A 23,950-nucleotide genomic window follows, 5' to 3' on the forward strand; every position below is an offset into this window, starting at 1 on the left:
AGCTGGATCCTAACCCAGCCTCCAGAGCCACAGGTGGAGATGAATGGTCAGTCCATCAAAAGGCTTACACATAGATTTTAAGAAGTCATTTTTACTGAATTTCTCTTCCCTTGATATAGCATGATGTGAAAATGTTCAGTTTTACTTCTGCATAATCAACGGCACAGTTTAACCCCATGTGGCTCAACTTACCCTCTCCTAGGCTCAATTTACACCTCACTGGGGGCAAGTTGAGCCAAGAGGCCACTTTTTTGGGAAGCCATATTTTGAAAGCAGTTTATTTTAGATCCAAAGTCATTATTCCCAAGGATGCACCACATCCTGCAATTTATGTACATAATTTAAACTGGATTCATTACTGGCATGTGCTCACTTTAAACACCCTGCTCTCCCCTACAAACTGCAAACTCTGCCTAATCAAGAAAGGAAGGTAAAAATTAACAACATTTAATAATTAAACCTAATAATAATAAAAAAAAACTCAAAATAATATACCCACAACAAACATAATCATAACTAGGGGAAGTCGTGGCCTAATGGTTAGAGAGCTGGACTTGTAATCCAAAGGTTGCAGGTTCAGCGCTCTCTCCACCCTCAATACCACGACTGAGGTGCCCTTGAGCAAGGCACCGAACCCCCAACTGCTCCCCGGGCGCTGCAGCATAAAATGGCTGCCCACTGCTCCGGGTGTGTGTTCACGGTGTGTGTGTGTTCACTGCTGTGTGTGTGCACGTTGGATGGGTTAAATACAGAGCACAAATTCCGAGTATGGGTCACCATACTTGGCTGAATGTCACTTCACTTCACAACTAAAGTACGTAATAATGCACTAATTAGGCCTACGTATCAAAACGTGCGTCAATGCAAACATTCAGCAACTGTATAGTCCAATCTCCTGCTCGACTGGTGAGAAGGAGCCAATTTTAGCCAAAACAGTTTCTGCATTGTCCTGGTTGTAAATTGAATCTCTTTTGCTTGATGGTGTTGTCACTATAATTTCACTAATTTCCTCATTGGCAAGAAGCTCTCTCTCAAAACTCTGTCGTAAAGTGAGCTTGATGTTCGTGCTCAACAACCTTCACTGTCTTGTGGAAATTCTGTAGTCATAAACTGGATCGGACAGGGAATTAGACTGATTATGGTCACCATGATTGCCATTGATTTCACTCTTAATACTGTGAAATAGATATTATCTCCTGTCTGTAACTTAGTAGCTACAAGTCGCACATTTCGCACAGCCCATATAGCTTATGCCAAAGTCTTGATTACCTGTCACGTGACAAATTTTCCCGGGTATCGTTGGATTTGAACGTAAAAACGTAAAATAGCTGTATTACAACTGCCTGACCTAGTACCGAATTCAAACAGATTAAGGGGCTTTAAACTTTAATCTATGAAATGACAGCATAAACTATTTATACCTAAAACTAACTTTTTAACAGAACACAATTAAAAAAAATCAAAGCAACTTCTGGTAGAACCAAATTAAATTATGCAGTGAAGCTCGCTTAGTTTGAAATTATTTGTGTGATTTATATATCAGTCATTCTTGAGACATGGGACAAAACATGTCCAGCAATTGTAACTGCTATCAGGTTTAAAAAATACAAATATTTTCAATTGGAAATCTTATGGGGATTAATAATAGAATGTATTTAACACAATTATCCCCTTGAATTTAATCTGATCATTATTATGTGAAATCTGACACTTATTGTCTTCTCACTATATCTAAAACAGTGTGTCCACAGAGAAGGGTTCAATCATTCATATGCTATAAAATGGATAAAAATGTTGAAAAAGACCTCGTTTTATCAAAGGTAACACTTAATAATAGCTCATATCAAAGCAAGGTTGTTTTTCAGTGACACATGTATGTTTCATGAGGTTTCAAAGTTGTGTCCCCACTTTTTGTCAACACCATCAGACATTCTTTAAAATGTAATAAAATCAGGGAATATCAGTGGCAGCTGTCACTCTAAACAGGACCCCCTTGCCACAATCCTCCTCTGCAGAGTACATCACTGTCAGACAGGCTCTGGTCAGTTTTAGAATATTTTAAATCCTAATGTTAATATTTCCTGGTCACAACCATGATATGTCAATATCTGAGGAAATGATTTGAAATATTTAGATCATTTAATTCTCCTGAGGCAGGTTCCATTAGCATCTAGCATCAACAGAAAAAAAACAAACAAAATGGCTACTACATGAACTCCATTTGTTTTGTGAAAGAAATGGCAAATTTGTCAACACCGTCAGATTTTGTGTTCCAATAATATATCAAAATGTGACTCTTGAATAAAAGCTTTATAAACAATAGAATACTCACTGTTTGTTGTGTTTGTTTTAATACAGTAATTGATTGATTCAATGTATTTGATAGTTTAAAAGACTACAAATAGGTTTTCGTCACCACCGTCAGATGTGTCAACTCCGTCAGAGGAATATTTGGATAATATTTCATTATGATATTTTATATTTGTTGAGGAATTGTTGGTCACATCACATGTGAAAGAGTAATCTGTCAGCTAACATGAGAATGTGTTTTGAAATGTTAAAAACATCTTGAATGCTGTTAAAGATAAAGTTGAAATTATATTACACAATCCAAGGTAAAAAGCAGATTTTGTTAAAAAAAGAGAAAAGTTGGGAGGTTGTATCAAAGCATAGCTCAGTAGCTTAGTACATATGTGACCCTGGACCACAAAACCAGTCTTAAGTCGCAATAGCCAAAAATAGCCAATAGCAATAACCAAAAATACATTGTATGGGTCAAAATGATCAGTTTTTCTTTTATGCCAAAAATCATTAGGATATTAAGTAAAGATCATGTTCCATGAAGACATTTTGTAATTTTTTTACTGTAAATATATCAAAACTTAATTTTTAATTAGTAATATGCATTGCTAAGAACTTAATTTGGACAACTTTAAAGGCGATTTTAAATTACAAAATATTAATTACTCAATATTTAGATTTTTTTGCACCCTCAGATTCCAGCAGGGGCGGACTGGGACAAATCTCACACTCATAGGCCATCCCATACACCCACAACAAATTCTGAAACCACGGACAACAATATTTTTTGTATGGCCATGGGACAAATGATGCTGGAATTTGTGCTAAAGGAGCCCCGACCAAGTACTGAGTGCAGAAATGAACATACTTTAAAGAACTTGAACTTTTCTGTTTTGCTAATCCTTTTTTTGATTGATCTTAAGAAATATTCTAATATTTTGAGATACTGATATTTGACTTTCATTAGCTGTAAGCTCTAATCATCAAAATTAAAACCAAACAACTTTTGAAGTGTTCTACTTTACACGTAATGAATCTAAAATATATGAAAGTTTTACTTTTTGAAATGTTACAAGAAAAAATAAACTTTTTCACCATATTCTAATTTCCTGAGATGCACCTGTCTGATCCTAACAAACCATACTTCAATGGAAAGCTTATTTATTCATCTTTCAGATTATGTATAAATCTCAATTTCGAAAAATTGACACTTAAGACTGGTTTTGTGGTCCAGGGTCACATTTAAGATACATAAATGTAGTTTCATTTGTCTGAGTACAAGGTTTTATTTTTTCAATTTTGCACCCTGTTTTGTCCCACTTCTCAAGAATGACTGAGTTTAGGAAGATTTTAAGGTGTGACTGCACTTGTTTAACGTAATGGAGAAGGTTGCTGCTGGTGTGTTATATTAACGTTAAAATAAAGTTGACGTTCCGCTGGTGGAAGGAGAAGAGGTCATGTGACCCATCAGTACTAATTGACAGTCGCTCCTCTCAATGCTGTCACTGCACGCGCTCTGCTGCCGCGAGACTGGAAACCAACACGAACGAAAGAGAGAGGCACTGACCAGTCCACTTACACCAAAAACTCAAGCTCAGAAGCAGAGTATCACAAGTTACCCATCAAATAAGAGAATATAACGCTTGAAAATGATGAATCAGATCGAGCTTTCCGTTCCATATGATAATGGATATGAAGCGGAAGACTATAGGATCCAGGAGGAAGAATGGGACCGGGATTTACTGCTGGATCCAGCATGGGAAAAACAGCAACGGAAGGTAAGACAATTTTGCACTTATATATTATAATTTTATACTGATTTACAGATAATTAGTTAAGTTAAAATTGAAACGTTAACTTTCATAGCAATATTTTCATGTGTATTTTTAAAACATATTTTCTTTGATAGCCTAGCCTATATTTTCATCTGTGTAGCCTATGTGTGTAATTTAAGATATGATTTAGTTTAGATTTAGCTATCAGTTGTTTGCAAAGGAATCCCGTCCCGTTATGGGGTCTGTGGTCTGTCAGTGTCACGTAGGGGTCTGGAGCGCGCGCTGAGGATGGATGCAGCGGGTACCGAACTAACAATAGCGCAGCAGCGCGCGGCTCTGTGTGTCTGTTGCTGATATGACTGGAATGCGGACTGTCAACAGTTGCATCCAACACAGGATGACGTCCTTGGGATTAGAATGGATGCAGGGGCTAATTTTAACTCCACCACCAAAAGGCCTTATAGTAGCTTAATCCGGTGTCCTTGGCGGGGAATTCTTTTGTATGTATAAACAGCACCTTATTTATCGTGTAGTCTATTATAGTGTTTTCAGATATACACTGAACTGAAGTGCTCAGGCGCTTTACTGACATGTAGGCTACTTTAACTGATTTTATATCAAACTAAAGATTTGTTGTATACATTTTTTTAAAGATTTTGTTTTCTTTTAGTTTTAATTTACATTTAGTCATTTGGCAGACGCTTAATGTTCATAGTAGCCTAAACCAAATAATTCTTAATGTGGGATTTTGTTTTGAGGGTCTCTAAATGGTGTCTTAAGCAGGTGATCTTAAACTCTCTTCTTTATCTGAACAATCCACAGCTTCAATCTGATTATAGACTAGATTTAAGTGGACTTTCTCTCTCTTGCAAGTTCACTCTCACTTAAACAAATTCATTCATTTTCTCACTGTATCAAAATTACAGCACTTCTTCCACTCTGAACAATAAAACATGTACATTGATTGTCATGACTTTCAACATTTTCAGAACAGATTTAGTTCATGTATTAGTATTTGACCTGTAATATTTTTTTTTACATTCCCAACATGTTTGGTGATTACACTTACATATCAGACCACATATATTTAATGCAGTTTTAGGCCGTGTTCACACTTGGCGTCTTTTTTGACTAGAAAAAGTTGACAAGAGCGTTTTTTTTATGAAAAACAAAGCTGGCAGCGTCTGTTACAAATAGCAGCGGAGAGCCTCTTTTGTTGCCATAGCAACAGCTGCAACAGTAACCTAGCGCTGTGTACTGCAGAAATGTCAAGAAAGAGTAAAAAGTTGGCTCTTGCGTTGGCTTTTGAAGTTAACGGGAAAGAAAATGTCGATTCACAACGACGTTTGTGGGTGCACGACATTATACGGGGAAGGAACCAATATGGTGCTTACAACAATTTTCTTCTTGTTGTTATGGAAACGCCAGATCTGGCTACTCGCTTGTCATTGGTCAGCTGTCAAAAAGGCGCTAACTTTTTTAAACTCGAAAAAACGCTCTGAGCTGCAGAAAAAGACGCCGACGGTGGTGTTTTAAAAAGCGCTCAGGACTTTTTTGAAAACATGGTTTACTCCATAGGATTATAATGTAAAACAGACGCCGGCAGCTTCGAAAAAGACGCCAAGTGTGAACACGGCCTTGGTGTAGCAAAATCACAACACAACCTTAGTGATCTTTTTCTCAGTGCAGCCCCATTAAGTTTAGTAAGGAAGTTAGTCTCCACCATGTGGTCTGCAAATAGATCCTCCGTTAAATCTGGTGGGCTTAATAGAACATGATTGCTTGTCCAGGCCTAGCTGGGTCTCATTTAGGCCTTAAACTGAACCTTACTGACTTTATTTAGTAGAGATCCTTTCTTACTAAAGTAACTTACACCATATTTATTAATAGCTATGGCTCAAATGTTAGACACAGACTTATATTGCTTGTTGATCTATGATGTTAGGGTCTAATCACTCTTTTTTTATTCTTCCAGAGACCATCGCCCCATGCAGGCATGTTTCTGCAGACACACCCTACAGTTTTACAGAACGAATGCAATTCTTTCCTCTCCGATTAGACAACACAACAGTGCGATACACATGTTGTATTCACTGCATTCTCACTCATATCTTTCTCCTCAGTGTGAGACCTACTTCATCAGGTCTCATATCAGAAACAGACTCTGAGCTAAATTTATATATCCTACATCCCTGTGATAGTGGAATTATATACAGTAGCAGCAATTTACATATTTTTGGCAAGTAGCACAGGTCATTCTGTAATTTAAGATTAGCCAGTCTCCATCTCTTTATAAAACGGCACCTGTCACAAATATGTGAAGACTCATTTCAATATTGTTCCTCTTATTTTGTTTTATTTTATTATTTTATTTTGACCAATTTTAACTCTTATTTTATGCCTGAGGAATCTTAATTTGCAGCCCTGGCATCAAAGGGTCCAGTATAGAGTTTTATTTTGCTTTACCTGTGGCTCTAAACATAAAGTAGTAAAGGTCCTGAAGCTGTAACTCTTTGTGCTCAATAGTAAATTATACTTATTACTTATTAATCTAATAACATTAACTTTAGTGGACAAAATGTATTCACTCTGGAATTTAGATGCTGATGTGTGGAAGATGTTCCTGAATTTGAATTGCCCTTATCTTTTAAAAGTGATTCTGGAGAGCAATCATAGGATGATGCAGAGCATGATATACAGCAGCTTGGAGTTTCCAGCTTTGTAGCTTATTGTACATGTAGTTAAGTGCAGGTTATTTTTGGAGGATGAACTCAGTGTTCAACTCAAGTGTAGATGCTCATGTGTTCAGTGCAAGTGTTTTTTTTTTTATAATGCCAATGCCATTCTATTGTCTCGTTGACTGATTTGATTACACTTCCTGTTCATAGTTAGAATGCCTTTCAAAGTTCATCGATTGAATAAAGTACAGGTGTTTGGACAATTGCAGAATCTCTGCTATATACAGTCACATCTTTTCCCCCATGTTTTTTCATACAGTGTTTGAGAACTAGATGAAGAACTACCATCTATGTCCTCTCTTGGCGTAGACACAAGATAATATAAGATATTATAAGATAATTATAAGATAATTTTGTTTGGCACACTCTTCTGCAGTTACCCAGTGAGGTTTTGACCTGAAAGTGGTGTCAGAGGCTTTCATTGTATCACAACAAACCTGTAAAGACTTGAATATGGTCTACTCCCACACATTTGGTTTAGTAACTATGTTTTGTGCAAGGATTCTGCATTTGATGAATGTTGAGTGTAGGATACAAATGCTATGCCAATGATAGGTAAGGCATAGACATGGAGTGTCTATGTGAGGTTGGAGAACTGTTTGTTGATGTGTATTATACTTGTTTCCCAGACGTTCACGGCCTGGTGTAACTCTCACTTGAGGAAAGCTGGGACACAGATTGAGAACATAGAGGAAGACTTCAGGAATGGCCTCAAACTTATGCTGCTGCTTGAGGTCATCTCAGGTAAATTCATTTCAAGTTCTTTTGTATGCTTTCACAATAGGCTACATATTGTTTCAAAGAAGCTTGCATGCATGTTTCAATACTGCAATCAGAAAGTATTCTGTTATCAGAGATGAGTGTGTCAAAGTAATATAATTAGTCAAGCAAACAAAATACATGTCAATAATCACAGCTTTTTTTTCCTTTGACAGTTTTGTATGTTCAAAGTGCTGAACTTTCTTAACAATATGTAATATCAGCTTTATGCCAATAAAATATTTCATGACACGTTGTATTTTGGCAGGTGAGAGGTTACCCAAGCCTGACAGAGGAAAGATGCGTTTTCACAAGATAGCCAATGTCAACAAAGCCCTTGAATTCATCACCAGTAAAGGAGTGAAACTAGTCTCCATTGGAGCTGAAGGTATGCTTTATTGCACAACTGTAATGTTTTCTGGGATTTTATAAATAAACTGAATAAAGAAAGAAATTAGGGGATGCAGGTTATTAATTTTGCATGTCACATCGCATATTACATTTTTTTATATATATCCTATATTTAAAAAAGTAATGTCATTTTAACTTGCTTAGCCCTTTATTTAACTGAGCAATGATTTTCCTGTCATATTTTTGCAGAAATTGTGGATGGAAATGTGAAAATGACACTTGGAATGATCTGGACCATCATCCTTCGCTTCGCCATTCAGGATATCTCTGTTGAAGGTAAAGAAAACAAGTCCCAAACATAAAATACCACACAATGTCTGCACAAATAGCAAAAATGTATTATTATTATAATTATTATTATTAATAGCACATTTCACAACCCTTAGTAATGTGTAAATCATTTTATAGCAAATAAGAACAATTAGATCAGTCATGTGTGAATTATATAATGATTCTTAAATCATCTTTCAGAAACTTCAGCTAAAGAAGGGCTTCTGCTGTGGTGTCAGAGGAAGACTGCCCCTTACAGGAATGTCAATGTTCAAAACTTTCATGTCAGGTGAGGCTCTTTTTTGTATGCAAAAAACGTTGAAAGATTATATAAATGTTTTTTATTTTAATATGGGTAAAAAAATACTGATACTGTAATATTTTCATTTACATAGTTTCAGTTTGTTAATTACTTGTTAATTCAATGTTAATTCCAACATGACCCTGATTCTCTCTACCTGGTGAAGCTGGAAGGATGGCTTGGCGCTGTGCGCTCTCATCCACAGGCACAGGCCTGACCTCATTGACTACGCCAAACTCAACAAGGTCTTAAGTGTGACCCCAGATTAACCTTTGATCCTTTGGGACATTTGATCTAACAGTCCTATCACAGTAGTAAAATAGCATGTCTGCCACAACATCCTGATGTTTCCTTTTGTTGATATCACTGCACAAAAGGTGTGTGTTTACAGTATGTGTGTCTAACATCTTCACCAAACTCAACAGTTCGTCACACTCCCAACCTCAGGAATCTGAAGACCATCTCTAAAAACTAAAAGCTTGACTTTTAGTCTGTAGTAGATCCACTTATTTATTGCATGTACAATCAGAAATTCACTTTTAAAAAAAAAATATTTTTGTGGGTTCAATAGCTGGAAGGATGGACTGCCTTCTGTGCACTTATTTTTTGCTAGGTAGTGATTAAGACTTGATAAAGTGGTTACATTTTAATTAGCTGGTTTCATGTATGTTTTATGGTTGGAGCTAAACTCTGCAGAAATTTTGTAGGAGCAGGATTGAGATTCTCGGTGAAACTTGGAGATGTTTTGTTGATGGCAAATTTGCGTATTTAGCTTACATAACAGCCAATACTCCAGTCTTTGGTGTCACACGATCCTTGAGAAATCATTTTATAATGCTGTTTTGGTGCTCAAGAAACATTTTTTACCTTACTGACCTCTATCTTTTGAATGGTAGTATATATATATATATATATATATATATATATATATATATATATATATATATATATATATATATATATATATATATATATATATATATATATATATATATATATATATAACTCTAGTTGTTATGGCAGTCAAGAAACAATCAGAGAAAGCTGGTCCATAACACGTATTCTCAGAAGACCATTTGGTTTACAATAATCCTGACCTGGAATAGAACTTGGAAAAGTGATCCACATACCTGGAGCACCAGAACTGTTTATAAGATGCTTTCTAAGAATACATAATAGAACTTATTGTGTCTAATGGCCCTTCAAAGTGGAATTTAAGCAGTTCTAGAAGCATGTTTACACTGCAAGCCTTAATGCACAGATCCGATCTTTTGACCATATCCGATTTTTTTTGGCACAAAGTCTGACTGAACAGATAAAGACCAGAAAATAATGGTAATTTTTATTTGTTAGACTATTTTATCTACAGCTGAGGAAGAATTCTTTAGCGAAATAAAGATGATATTTATTGAAATTAATTTGAATGAATTAACGAGAGAGAGAGAGAACAAATGCGTGCACTGACGTGCGAGCGAGTGATTGTGAAGCATTGCGAACAAGCTTGTCGGTTTAATTACAAAAACTGCTAAGTTATCACCTCATTTCTGAGAAATATAATGTAGCTTTTAGCTGTTGTATTTTCAAAATTCACGGGGCAGGGGTCGAAAACCAGCTCCTGAATGTGCAATTTCTTACCCATATAAAGTTCCCATCTCAATAAAATGCGAGCGCACTCAGTACGCCGACATTAAAATGGCAATAAAAATCTTCATGTGCCAAACGTGTTGCCCTAGCATTGGGAGTTCTGTTGAGAATCGGATATGTGTGTTTAGACGTAGGTCGGATGTTCAGATATCGGATGTGTATCCGATTAAAATCCACATTTGGAAGTGGCTCAGATCGGATGTGAAAAAATAGTTTACACGTGTGCAACAAATTCCGATCTGTGTCAGATGTGAGCAAAAGATCTGATTTTTTGTGCCAGTGTAAACGCAGCCTTTGTTACTCCAGTGACATGTTAGATTAGATTTTTTTGCTCCCATCTTAAAATAGGGAATCATAAATGCATGAGCAGGATGAGACATTGTTTCCAGCCATGCTCCAAGTCGGTATGAATGAGTATATGTGTAGGCTACTATGGTTTAATTAGTTGGTTGGATCAGACGGCTGAAGATTAAGGATTTATTTAGCTTGTCAGGGTCAGTCCGTTCAACGGTGAGTGGCTAAAAGACCCCTCACACACACACACACACACACACACACATTCCTATCCCTTTCAGCTGTCACTGATGGCTCCAGGTGAGCTTGAATGGGGTAATCCAGCGTTTAGCATGAACCCCAGTGGTCCCAGTTTGGATACGAGCATCAGGAGGGTCCAGGACACTCTGGATCTCCTGCAGCTGCTGATGTCCTGCCACAAGCTTTTTATTGACACAGAGAACAAAAGCTTGATCCCCAGACTCTGCTTACACACACATTCACAAATACAAGCATTTATAATAACCATAACCATGCACATTTAGGATGCAGAATGGAAGAATTGATTACTATTCTAGCAGGAAACCTTGTGTTTTTTATTGTCAGTGTTGAAAAGTTAATATTTTTGTGGAAACCTTAATAAAAAGAATTCAGGATACTTTGATGAATAGAAATTTCAAAAGAACAGCATTTTTTGAAGTAGCCTTTTGTTTCATGAATGCTTTCTCTGTTACTTTTGATCAACACAATGCACCCTTACTAATCTTATTTTAATCTTATTTATTTTGAACAGTAGAGTAGTTATTTTTTTGTAATTTAAAAGGCCTTTGTATTTAGGGCAACCGGTCTTTCAGTTTTGTCAGTGCTAAATTTTAACTAATTTATCATTTGAAATCCTTGTTTTGTTTTTTTTTTGTCTAGGAATTTCAGAGCTAAATTTTTCTCTCTCCTCTAGTGGCATGATCTGAATACTGACACTCACTTTTGCATTGAAATAATTTTGATATATATTGATTGTTTTTCGGTGATATGTATTATTTCTTATGCTTTATTAATTGGTGAAGCAGTATGCCTTTTCTCTCCTTTTGTCTTTATGCAGGATGATCCATTGGGTAATCTGAATTTGGCATTTGACATTGCTGAAAAACATCTGGACATCCCCAAAATGTTGGATGCAGAGGGTAAACGATAAGCATAGAAAATTCCACAGTACTCCATATACCATTCCAGCTGAATACAAAGCTTTCAGCCAGTGAAGCATTGAAATATGTCTTTCACAAACATGTTATGGTGTATGGTGACATAAGACACTATTGCCTAAAATGTGGCATCTATCCTGAGTATTGTCTATATGTCAGTTGACTGTGGCAAAGAAAAACTCCCTCAAATTTATTTTGGTAGGAATCCTTAGGAGGAACCAAGTTCTAGACTCAGGCTAGTCCGATGTTCTTTACAATAAAGCAGCAAAAACACAATATTGTAAAAACTAGATGTAAATTCAAGCAACAAACGTACTATTTTTAGCTTCATATTATTACAAAATATGGCTTTTGCTCCACAGTTCTAGTTAGCAGTGTTAATGAGAGGACAGTCTTGATGGATATCTCCAGTTATTATCACACTTTTGCAGAGGCTCAGAAGGTACATCTGATCCCTGAGCACATTATAGAAGTGTTAGAAATATAGCTATGCCTGAGTGTACAGCCTCTTCAGTCCACTTAGGCGTATCCTCATTTTCCACTTTAGCAGACGAACATGACTTGTGTTTTCTTCCCTTGCACCTTATTTCCACCTTAACTTTTTGTAGTTGTCCCTTAGCTCATCTCCTCTCCCTGCAGACATCCTGAACACCCCAAAGCCTGATGAGAGAGCTATTATGACATATGTGTCTTGCTTCTACCATGCCTTTGCTGGAGCTGAACAGGTATTGAGTTTTGTATGTGCTAGATTGAGCAGATCAACTATCTTTCTATCCATCTCTACCTTCGTTCTTACCGTGTTTCTCTCCCTCAGGCTGAAACTGCTGCTAACAGGATCTGTAAGGTGCTGGGAGTGAATCAGGAAAATGAGAAGTTGATGGAGGATTATGAAAGACTGGCTAGTGAGGTCAGGAGACATAAACACACGTCAGATACATTCAACACACTGCACACAGACACATATTACACATAAATATTCAATCTACTCTCTAGCTGTTGGAGTGGATCAGACGTACCATTCCCTGGCTGGAGAATCATGTGCCGGAGAAGACCATGTCAGAGATGCAGCGGAAGCTGGAGGATTTCCGAGATTACCGCAGGATGCACAAACCTCCCAAAGTGCAGGAGAAGTGTCAACTGGAGATCAGCTTCAACACCCTGCAGACTAAACTCCGCATCAGCAACAGGCCTGCATTTATGCCTTCTGAGGGCAAGATGGTTTCGGTGAGAGTTTGACCCACACATACGCACACATGACAAACCTTTACCTAGATTTCTAATTAGAAGCAACCACTTTGCTTATTTATTGATTTATTTATTTTTCAAATTTATTTATTTGTGGCCATATGGCAACATACACTTTCTGTTCATTTCCTTGCCACTGTCTCTTAAAGACAACATTCTCTGTTTTTTTGTTGGAAAGAGAAGACTTTAGTTTAGCCAATGATGTGCTTTGGTTAGGTCACATGACAAGCAGTTTTTTTTTTGTGGAGCAATTTCTGATAGACTGCCATCTCTTGTCAGTAGGGCTGAAAGCAAACTAAAACGCCAGTAACAAACAAGGACCAACACGTGTCACATGCACAAAAAAATAGTAAAGATCACCTCAGATAAGTTATAATGACATTCATTACTCAAAAAAGTTTTCATGAAATTAGTTTTTGGTAAATCAATCAAATGTATGTGTTGCCAAGAGTCAACACTGTGCAAAAGTGGAATGATATTATTGCAATAGTTTAGCTTGCTAGCAAGGTCAGCTGCAATCTGTTGAGCTGTAACAATAACGACATTAATGCTAGTGATATAATGTGTATAATGGATCAAATCTAATTTAAATGGCAATTTTACTTTTGATTAGATACAAATACAGGTAACATTACATCAGTGAGCCACTGGCCTACCATGGTGTCTCAAAAAGGTAGATGTAAGGGTATCGTTAGGATGAAATGCACCAAATGTGAGGTGTACCTGTGTCTCACCTCTTAAAAAAACTGCTTTGTGAAGTTTCATACATAAAGTTTCAAGGATTATTGGGGGGTGGGGGGCTTAGCCTCAAGTTCATAGTCTTCCTCTCATAAGATTGCGTTGAATTTGTTGAATTTTCATGAACTGCAGTGTTTTTGGTTTTATGTCAGTGTTTTATGATACATGATATATTATATTTGTTTTAACTGTATAAATTTGAAATTTAAATTATATTCATGAAAAATTTAATGAAATTCAAAGAATATAAAGCATTATTCAGCTAAAAAGAATGGAATAAATAAAAGCAGAAGTTGTTGGAAAGTATATATAAGGTTATAAGTGTTAAAGCTTATAATAGCACCAACTGAATCACCACAAACATTTCTGAGGAAAAATATTAACTATAAGTAAACTTACACTTATTCTTATTCTTAGTTAGATCCACTATTGTATGTTGTTACCGTATCATAAAGTCCTTAAAATAATATTCTTTTCCCTTTTTCTTTCTTTCTTTTTTTTTTTTTTTACAGCACTTCGTTAAGCCATTCCAAGAAAAAAAAAGTCAAATATTTTTTTCTATAGGTCTATCATAATGTGTGCGGTAGAGGGTTTTAATAGGTTTTATTCTAATATGTATTTTTTATTTTATTTTATATTTTATTTGTTTTGTTTATTTTTGTATTTATTTATTTTTATATTTATTATTATTTGTTCTTTTGAACATTTTTATTTTCGTTTTTATATTAATATGTATTTTATATAATCTTATTAGTTTTATTTAAATAGTTTTTATATTAAGATGTATTATATGCTTATTTTGTTATTTTTAGGTTGGTATTTATTGTAATTTTGTTTTTGTTATTTTTATTTTATTTATCTTACTAGCTAGCTTTAGGGGCATTTTTCATCAAATTATTTCCCCAAAAATATAGTTTTATAGGTATATAACTCACAAACACACCCATATAAACCAGTAAGGTGAACATGTTCGCAACATGTTTCATAGTTTATGTTTTTTTGGTATGTGTTTGTCTGTGTAGGACATAGCAAGTGCATGGCAGGGGCTGGAACAGGTAGAGAAGGGCTATGAGGAATGGCTGCTGACGGAGATCAGGAGACTGGAAAGATTGGACCATCTAGCAGAGAAATTCAGACAGAAAGCTACCAACCATAAGACCTGGGCTGCAGGTGAGTCCTAAATATGAAGTGGTGACAGCAATAAAATATCACCACACTGCACTTGCATACAAATGAACTATAAGCCACTTTGGATAAAAAAGTCCACTAAATGATGCTTAATATATGCTTTACGTGTGTTTTTCTATAGGTAAGGAAGAGATGCTGACCCGGAAGGACTACGAGTCAGCATCTTTAATGGAAGTCCGAGCTTTGCTGAGGAAACATGAGGCATTTGAGAGTGACCTTTCTGCCCACCAGGACAGAGTCGAGCAAATTGCTGCCATTGCTCAGGAGCTCAAGTATAACCTATTAGATTTAATGTCTTCAAAAATACTTTGTACTATCTTTTTTGCTGATCTTCATTTCATTTAGCTGTTTGTATGTAAACTTTGATATGTGCATTACCATTCAAAAGCTTGGGGTCAGTAACATATTTTTTTTTTAATTAAGACATTTATTCAGCAAGGATGTATTGAATTGATCAAAAGTGACAGTAATTGAAATGAATGTTCATCAAAGATTCAAAGAATTCTGAAAAATGTATCACAGTTTCCACAAATATATTAAGCAGCGCACCTCTTTCAACATTGGTAATAATAAGCATATTTGAATGATTTCTAAAAAATCATGCGAGAATGGACTGGAGTAATAGCTGCTGAATATTCAGCAAGAATATATTACATTTTAAAATATATTACTATGAAAACAGGTATTTCAAATTAATAATATTTCAATTTTTTTTTGTTTTTATTGTATTTTGATCAAATAAATGCAACCTTGGTGAGCGAAAGAGATATTTGAAATAATCTTACCAGCATCAAATATTTGAATGGTGGTGCACAAGTACTTTGTCCTTGTAACTAACCTGTCAGTTTCTCATCACCTTACAGGGTCTTGATAGCTTCATATCTCTCACAATACTTATCCATAGCTAGACATCCATATACACGCACCATGCTTACAGCATACTTTAACGCTTGAATCGCTGACTTTCTATTTTAACATCCATTATCTCCCCGCAGGCTTGGTTTGTGTGTGTGTGTGTGTGTGTGTGAGTGTGTGTGTGTATTTAGTAAGTGACTGACAGCTTCTGACATTTCTGTTATCTCAGTAAGTACAGGGTGATATTACTGATAATCTATGAAGCATACTTATGATGATTAGCATACTGATGTTAATTTAGACACAAAAAGCAAAGGAAGGAAATGTAGATAGCCAATCATAACAGCAGTCTTCGAGGTACAGAATCAAAAACAGTCTGTTTTCTTCAAATATGTAGAGAGAGGGTGGAAAATGTTCATGAAAAACTAAATTGTCAGATGGTCTACATCAGGGGTCACCAAACTTGATCCTGGAGGGCCGGTGTCCTGCAGAGTTGCCTCAACACACATGGCTGGAAGTTTCAAGTATACTTAGTAAGACCTTGATTAGCTGGTTCTGGTGTTTTTAATTAGGGTTGTAGCTAAACTCTGCAGGACACCGGCCCTCCAGGACCGAGTCTGGTGACCCCTGGTCTACATAAAAAGAAAATTATACATAAATCTAGAATAATCCAGCATTAATGCAAAGTTAGTGAGTACTACATCTATTAACCACTAGAGGGGGACAGACTCAATAGCAAATGCAACATTTTGGCCTAAAGTCTTATCTTTTATCTTCTGTTTTATCTTTCTAAAGTGAGCTGGACTATCATGATGTTGCATCAGTGAATCAAAGGTGTCAAAGTATTTGTGACCTCTGGGACCAACTGGGTACACTCACTCAGAAACGAAGAGAGGCTTTGGAGGTATGCTGTCTGTCTCCCAGCCGGTTTTGTCTAGAAAATTGTTGTTAAATCAAAGTATTAAAAGGTTTGAGTTTGAAGTGTTTAATTTCTGCAGAGGACAGAGAAACTTTTGGAGACGGTGGAGCAGTTGTTTCTGGAATACGCAAAGAGATCTGCTCCCTTTAATAACTGGATGGAGGGAGCCATGGAAGACTTACAGGACATGTTCATAGTGCACACCATTGAAGAGGTCCAGGTACGCACGACTTACATGCTTATGTTGTCAAACAGACTAGTATTTACACAGCTCCCAGCTGTCAAATATGTATTACTTTCTGACTTTTTCTTAGATTTTTTTTTTTTTGAAAGAAGTCCCTAATGCTCACCAAGGATGCATTTATTTTATATAAAAATTCTGCACAAATAGTAATATTGTAAAATATTATTACAATTTAAAAACCGTGTTTTCTGTTTCAATATACTTTAAAATTAATTTTATTCTTGTGATGGCAGAGCTTCATTTAAGGAGCCAGTACTCCAGTCTTCAGCGTCAGATGATCCTTCAGAATCATTCTAAAAATCTGATTTGGTGCTCAAACATTTCTTATCAATAAAGGAAAAAAATATTGCTTAACATTTTTGTGGAAACCACAAAGTTCCAAAGAACAGCATTTATTTGAAATAGAAATATTTTGGCACAATGTAAAAGTCTTTATTGCCATTTTGATTATTTTATTGCATCCTTTCTTAATAAGTATTCATTTCTTTAAAAAAAAGTCCTACTGACCTCAGACTTTGAATGGTAGTGTATATATAAAAGCATGTTTTCTATTGTGTGTAGACTCTGATAGCTGCTCACGAGCAGTTTAAGGCTACACTTCCTGAGGCTGATGCTGAAAGGCAGGCGATCCTTGGCATTCAGCAGGAAGTCCTGAAGATCTCCCAGAATTATGGCATTCGTGGAGACCTCACCAACCCCTTCAGCACCATTACCACAGAAGAGATTGCCATCAAGTGGGACAAGGTCAAACACACACCCCTCAGACCTTGGTTCTGTTCCATTACTGCACAGAAAATGTAGAAGTGTTCTTTAATTATAACTCCAATCTGTTAATATCTAATTCTAACCCATTCTAAACAATTCCTGTGATCTTCAATACAAAATCATAATCATGGTAATGATGTGTGTTTGTGGATTCAGGTGAAGAAGCTGGTTCCCCAGCGTGACAGTGCACTGCAGGAGGAGTTAGCGCGACAACATGCTAACGAAAGACTCAGACGCCAATTTGCTGCCCAAGCCAACCTCATCGGACCCTGGATACAGGCCAGGATGGAGGTGAGTGACTTCAGCCATCACCTGTGCAAACACATGTTCTGACTTCAGCCATCACCTGTGCAAACAAATGTTCTTTATCTATCTATCTGTCTATCTATCTATCTATCTATCTATCTATCTATCTATCTATCTATCTATCTATCTATCTATCTATCTATCTATCTATCTATCTATCTATCTATCTATCTATCTATCTATCTATCTATCTATCTATCTATCTATCAGGAAATTGGTCGTTGTTCTATGGCGACGGGTGGGACTCTTGAGGATCAGATGACGCAGCTGAAGCAGTATGAGCATGTGATCGTCAGCTATAAACCCAACATTGACAGACTGGAAGGAGATCACCAACTCATCCAGGAGTCACTTATCTTTGACAACAAACATACTAACTACACTATGGAGGTACACACACACACACACAATTCTTTTTTCAGCAAGGATGCATTAAGTTGATCAAAAGTGACAATAAAGTCATTTTATAATGTTAGATATAGAATAGAATAGATTTTAATTTCAAATAAATGCGGTTCTTTTGAAATTATTCAAAGAATGTGATTTCCACAAAAGTATTAAGAAGCACAACTGTTTTTAACACTGGTAATAATAAGACATGTTTCTTAAGCACCAAATCAGCATGTTTGAATGATTTCTGAAGAATCATGTGACACTGAAGACTGGAGTAATGACGGAGTAAAATCAGCTTTGCTATCATAAGAATAAATTACATTTGAAAATGTATTAAAATAGCATTTATTAAATAGTAATATTTCACATTGCTACTGTTTTTACTGTATTTTTGATCAAATAAATGCAACCTTGGTGAGTATAAGAGACTTCTTTCAAAAACATGAAAACATCTCCAAACTTTTTAATGGAGTGTACATTAAAATGTATGTAACAAATCATGATTTTACAACAGTATTTCTCTTTCCTCTGCAGCATATTCGTGTTGGCTGGGAGCTCCTTTTGACTACGATCGCTCGCACTATTAACGAAATTGAAACTCAAATTCTGACACGTGATGCAAAGGGCATCAGCCAGAAGCAGATGAATGAATTCCGATCCTCTTTCAACCACTTTGATCGGGTGCTGTACTAAGCCTTTGTGTACTCTAACAACTCACCTGTTTCCTTGTAGAATGGATGCTATACTAATCATCATTAAACCATATTAACTAAACTGAAGCATTTTACAAACATGTCTTATTTCGGCTGAGACACATTCATTTCATCGCAGTGCACGAGTGCTAATTATCTTTCCATTCATTTAGTGGAACAAATTTAGCTTGACATGAGAGATCATTTTCAGTATTTAGTATGTCTAAAATCAAATGTGAAATAGATGCAATTTGTGCTAAAATCACAGTTAAATGGCACTTTTAATAAAATGTTGTATATAGCACTCATACTTTTTAAAGAAAGTTTGTGCTGTTTAATCTATTTTTATTAATCACCTTTTACTTAATTTCTTCTCACATTCTGTGCATGTTTTTGTGTGTTGTGGGAACTTGCTCTGAGGAGGAGAGGGGTAAACGTAGGACAGATGAGTTGAAAGCATGCCTGATAAGTCTTGGGCATTAAGGAAGTGACAAAGGGGTACTAACCAACATGACCTCTAACCTTTGACCCTAATGTGTAGTTCTTTGCATAGATTTTTACATATGTATTCCCTGGGCAGCAGTATATACCGTAGTTCTAATATACCTCTCTTGTGTTTTTTTCTGTTTGTGGTTGTGTGCTGTCTCTTTGTGTGTGTTTCTGTGTCTGGTGCTGTCTCTTTCCCTACTCCACATTGCTTCATTATTCCGACCATGTCACTGCGTGACCCACACACTATCGATCTTTGCCCTTTAACCTTTCCCATGCAGAAGAAGAATGGGGCGATGGATTCTGACGACTTCAGGGCCTGTCTGATCTCGATGGGTTATGATCTGGTAGGACCTTAAATAGGGTTCACTGAATATATAAAAAAACTTTCTTAACCACATTTTTTGTCTTGTTTTCCAGTGTAAAATATCTAGGCAAAATACATGTTTTTGTTTTTTTTATTATTATTATTTTGCTCAGTTAATTTTGATTTATATTTTGATTTGTATTTATAATTAAGTTAATTCTCAAAACAAGAAACTATTTTGCCACTGGTTTTAGAAAATTACCTTTATTTAAAATCTAAAATTATATAATAAAAATATTTTATTAAGCATAATGAATATATTTTCTTAAAACAAGTCTCATTATTTTATACAATTTTGTTTCTCATATATGTTTATTTATTTAATTATTATTATTATTATTATTTAGCTATTTTTATCATTATTGTTTTATGTGAGTGGCATTTTTTAAAAGATGAAATCTAATAACATTTTGTGAAGTTCATGTTCAATACAAGAAACATCTACTTACCTAATTATACATACAGTGCCCTCCAAAAGTATTGGAAAAGTAAGGCCAATTCCTTTATTTTTGCTGTAGACTGAAAATATTTGGGTTTGACATCAAAAGATGAATATGAGATGAGAGATTAACATTTCAGCTTTTATGTACAGGTATATTCATCTGGATCTGATACACAATTTAGAAGATAGCACCTTTTGTTTGAACCCACCCATTTTTCATGTTACCAAAAGTATTGGAACAGACAGAATTAACATAGATTAAAGTGAAAAAGACTTAATATTTATTTGCAAATAACTGGATGAATACTGAATGAATACTGAATAACTGGATTTGCTTTCAATAACTGCATCAAGCCTGTGACCCATTGACATCACCAAACTTTTGCATTCTTCTTTTGTGATGCTTTTCCAGGCTTTCACTGCAGCCTCTTTCAGTTTTGGGGGGTTACTCCCTTCAGTCTCTTCTTCAGCAGGTAAAATGCATACTAAGGGTTCAAGTGTGGAGATTGACTTGGCCAGTCTAAAACCTTCCACTTCTTGCCCCTGATGACCTCCTTTGTTGTTTTGGCACTATGTTTTGGGTCATTATCTTGCTGCATGATGAAGGATCTCCCAATCAGTTTGGTTGCATCTTTCTGTAAATGGTCAGACAAAATATTTCTGTAGATTTCAGAGTTAATTTTGCTGCTGCCATCATGTGTTACATCATTAATGAAGATTAATGAGCCTGTCCCAGAAGAAGTGATGAAAGCCCAAGCCATTACATTACCTGTGTAATGTGTACTATAATGTACACCTGTGTACACTGTGTTTCAGATGAGCTTGTATGTTTGGGATCATGAGCAGATCCTTTCTTTCTCCAAACTTTAGCCTTTCCATCACTTTGGTCCATAAAATCAGTCCATAAAACCTTGTCCCAGAATTTTTGAGGCTCGTCTCCTATTCTTCTTGCTAATGAGTGGTTTGCATCTTCTGGTGTAGCCTCTGTACTTTTGTTCATGAAGTCTTCTGCGAACAGTAGATTGTGATACCTTCACTCCTGCCCTCTGGAGGTTGTTGCTGATGTCACTAACAGTTGTTTTAGGGTCTTTCTTTACAGCTGTCACAATGTTTCTGTCATCAACTGCAGATGTTTTCCTCGATCTACCCGTTTGAGGTGTGTTATTTAGTACACCAGTGGTTTCTTTCTTCCTCAGGAGATTCCAAATGGTTGTACTTGCTATTGCCAGTGTTTGTGCAATGGTTTGATTGATTTTTCATCTTCTCTCAGCTTCACAATTGCTTGTTTTTCACCCATAGACACCTCTCTGGTTTTCATGTTGGTTACACGTCTAACTAACTATAAATGCAGTCTGCACGGATCTGAAACTGAGCGCAGACATTCAGTGCTATTTATTGTTTGAATAATCAATTAATAGGACACACCAGGGCAACAAAACACACCTGTCAGTCACATGTTCCAATACTTTTGGGAACATGAAAAATGTGTGGGTTCAAACAAAAGGTGCTATCTTCTTCTAAGTTGTGTATCAGATCCAGATGAAAATACCTGTAAATAAAAGCTGAAATGTTAATTTCTCATCTCATATTCATCTTTTGATGTCAAACCCAAATGTTTTCAGTCTACAGCAAAAATAAAGGAATTGGCCTTACTGTTCCAATACTTTTGGAGGGCACTGCATATATAATATTAAAAGGATATTATATATAATATATAAAATTATATATAAAATATTATGTTAAGTACAGTGTATATATTTTCTTAAAACATATCATTGTAGACAGTGTTGTTTGGCAAATGCATTTATTTAGTTTTACGGATTTTTTCTCCCAGAAAAAATATAGATTATATATCTGATGCTTAAATATATGGAAAAAAAAATGTGTGTGTGTGTATATATATATTTATTTATTTAAATGCTATAAATGTTTGTATTTGTGTGTTTTTTCAGGGTGAGGTGGAGTTTGCTCGGATCATGATGCTGGTTGATCCAAACGCTTCAGGCGTTGTGTCATTCCAGTCTTTCATTGACTTCATGACAAGAGAGACAGCGGACACAGACACAGCTGAACAGGTCAACGCTTCCTTCAGGATCCTCGCTACAGACAAGGTGTGTGTGTTGTTTACTTAACTTTATCGATTTTCTTCAGAAAAGTCATATATATCTGAAAATTTCTTTCCATATTCCTTATCTGTTGTTTATTGTGTCTTTTGCAGCCATATATTTTGGCAGATGAGTTGAGGCAAGAGCTTCCTCCTGACCAGGCAGAGTACTGCATCAGCAGGATGCCCCCATACACCGGCCCCGGGGCCCTGCCTGGAGCCCTGGACTACACTGCCTTCTCCACTGCCCTCTACGGAGAGAGTGACCTTTAACTCTCTCAACAGCTCTGACCTTTTACAATCCCATCTCACTTGTTAACCACGTAAATTCTTTACACATCAGATCCACAATTTCAGTTTTTAATCTCAGTTGATGTATTTTGCTCGATGATTGATATGAAATGTTTAAGTCAATACACATAGAATGCAGCCTGGAAATGAAAAGAATGCAATTAATAAGGTAAAAAGAACATTTATCTGTAGCAGTCCAAAAATTGTAGAATTTTAGATTCACTTTCTCATAAATTCCAAGGCATGGGAAACTATTTTATTGTCTTTCATGTAGGCTATTATAATAGAGAAAATTTACAAAGATTTTGTCACTTGAAATACATTGAAATCAGTACTTACACTAAATTCAGAATTAAATACTTTTAAGTACATTATAGGTTTTATGCATTTTACTCTTTTTCCAATCGCACTTTTCCAGAATGAAATCTATTTTGTGCAGTAGTGTTAAACCCACAGTATGTAAGATTTTGCACATTTGAATTATGCCCAAATGAGATTCACCTAACCACTGTGCTTTTCTTAATTTTGCTCTGGTACTGTAGTGTCTCTGGTTAAAAAAAGCCACATGAATAATAGCTCAAATCTACTATAGAAATCTAACAGTGCCTGATTTCATATACATTAACAGTTTATATAAGGTGGGAAGGGGCTATCTTTGTCAGTGAGTCAGATAGATAAGAGTACCAGCTGTTGATTTGGTTGCAGACCTTTTAAATATTGCGAATGCTTGAATATTTTCATAAATTTGGTGATTACATGAAGTGTCAGTCTATGTCAGGGCTTGTCAAATAAAGAAAGCAAAAAAGAAATGATAAAATATTAAATTTACAGTTGCGGGTAAAAGTAACCCTCTGGAATGACAGACAAACAGCCTACTTAACACACAAATCACTGTTTTCTTGTCTGTATTAAACACAGTATGCAAATCATTCACAGTGAAGAGTAGTAAAGTATGTGAATCCCAGAGTATCAATCAAGCTTTTATGAATACAGCAAATTTCTGTAAGTCACACTAGTTCAGTGTACAGTGACAGTGCATTTTTGGTCAATTTGTTAACCTATCAAATCAGTTTTAACGTGAAAGAAGTGATTTGTGAATGTCTGCTGTTGAATTATATGAACAAGAAAGCCAAATGTGTGTTTTACAGTGACATAAATGAAATAAACCTTACTTATGAAAAGGCCAAGTCTCTGCTTTTTTATTCAATGTTTTGTATAAAGTGTAATTAACACACTGTAGG

The 23,950-nt window shown here is 35.8% G+C and overlaps 1 protein-coding gene across 1 annotated transcript; it reads left to right on the forward strand.

Moving 5' to 3' along the window:
* Positions 1–3,739: 3,739 nt before the first annotated feature.
* On the forward strand, positions 3,740–23,894 carry LOC306886567 (alpha-actinin-2). Its single transcript, XM_079443763.1, has 21 exons — positions 3,740–4,079; positions 7,444–7,558; positions 7,842–7,961; positions 8,174–8,260; positions 8,456–8,543; positions 8,722–8,800; positions 11,572–11,653; positions 12,311–12,396; positions 12,486–12,578; positions 12,665–12,895; positions 14,677–14,824; positions 14,964–15,114; positions 16,493–16,601; positions 16,696–16,836; positions 17,422–17,604; positions 17,782–17,916; positions 18,142–18,321; positions 18,859–19,005; positions 19,787–19,852; positions 22,267–22,425; positions 22,533–23,894. The coding sequence occupies exons 1-21, from the start codon at positions 3,951–3,953 to the stop codon at positions 22,689–22,691; spliced, it is 2,688 nt and encodes an 895-aa protein (XP_079299889.1). The 5' UTR covers positions 3,740–3,950; the 3' UTR covers positions 22,692–23,894.
* The last annotated feature ends 56 nt before the right edge of the window (positions 23,895–23,950 follow it).

Source organism: Barbus barbus, assembly GCF_936440315.1.
Source record: "Barbus barbus genome assembly, chromosome: 20".
Classification (NCBI taxonomy): domain Eukaryota; kingdom Metazoa; phylum Chordata; class Actinopteri; order Cypriniformes; family Cyprinidae; genus Barbus; species Barbus barbus.

Excerpts from the sequence above, each read along its gene's own strand:
- LOC306886567 (XM_079443763.1), top strand. The coding sequence starts at position 3,951 with ATGATGAATCAGATCGAGCTTTCCGTTCCATATGATAATGGATATGAA. Across the intron at positions 8,544-8,721 it reads GTTCAAAACTTTCATGTCAG|CTGGAAGGATGGCTTGGCGC; the intron begins GTGAGGCTCTTT and ends TACCTGGTGAAG. Across the intron at positions 12,397-12,485 it reads CCTTTGCTGGAGCTGAACAG|GCTGAAACTGCTGCTAACAG; the intron begins GTATTGAGTTTT and ends TCTCTCCCTCAG.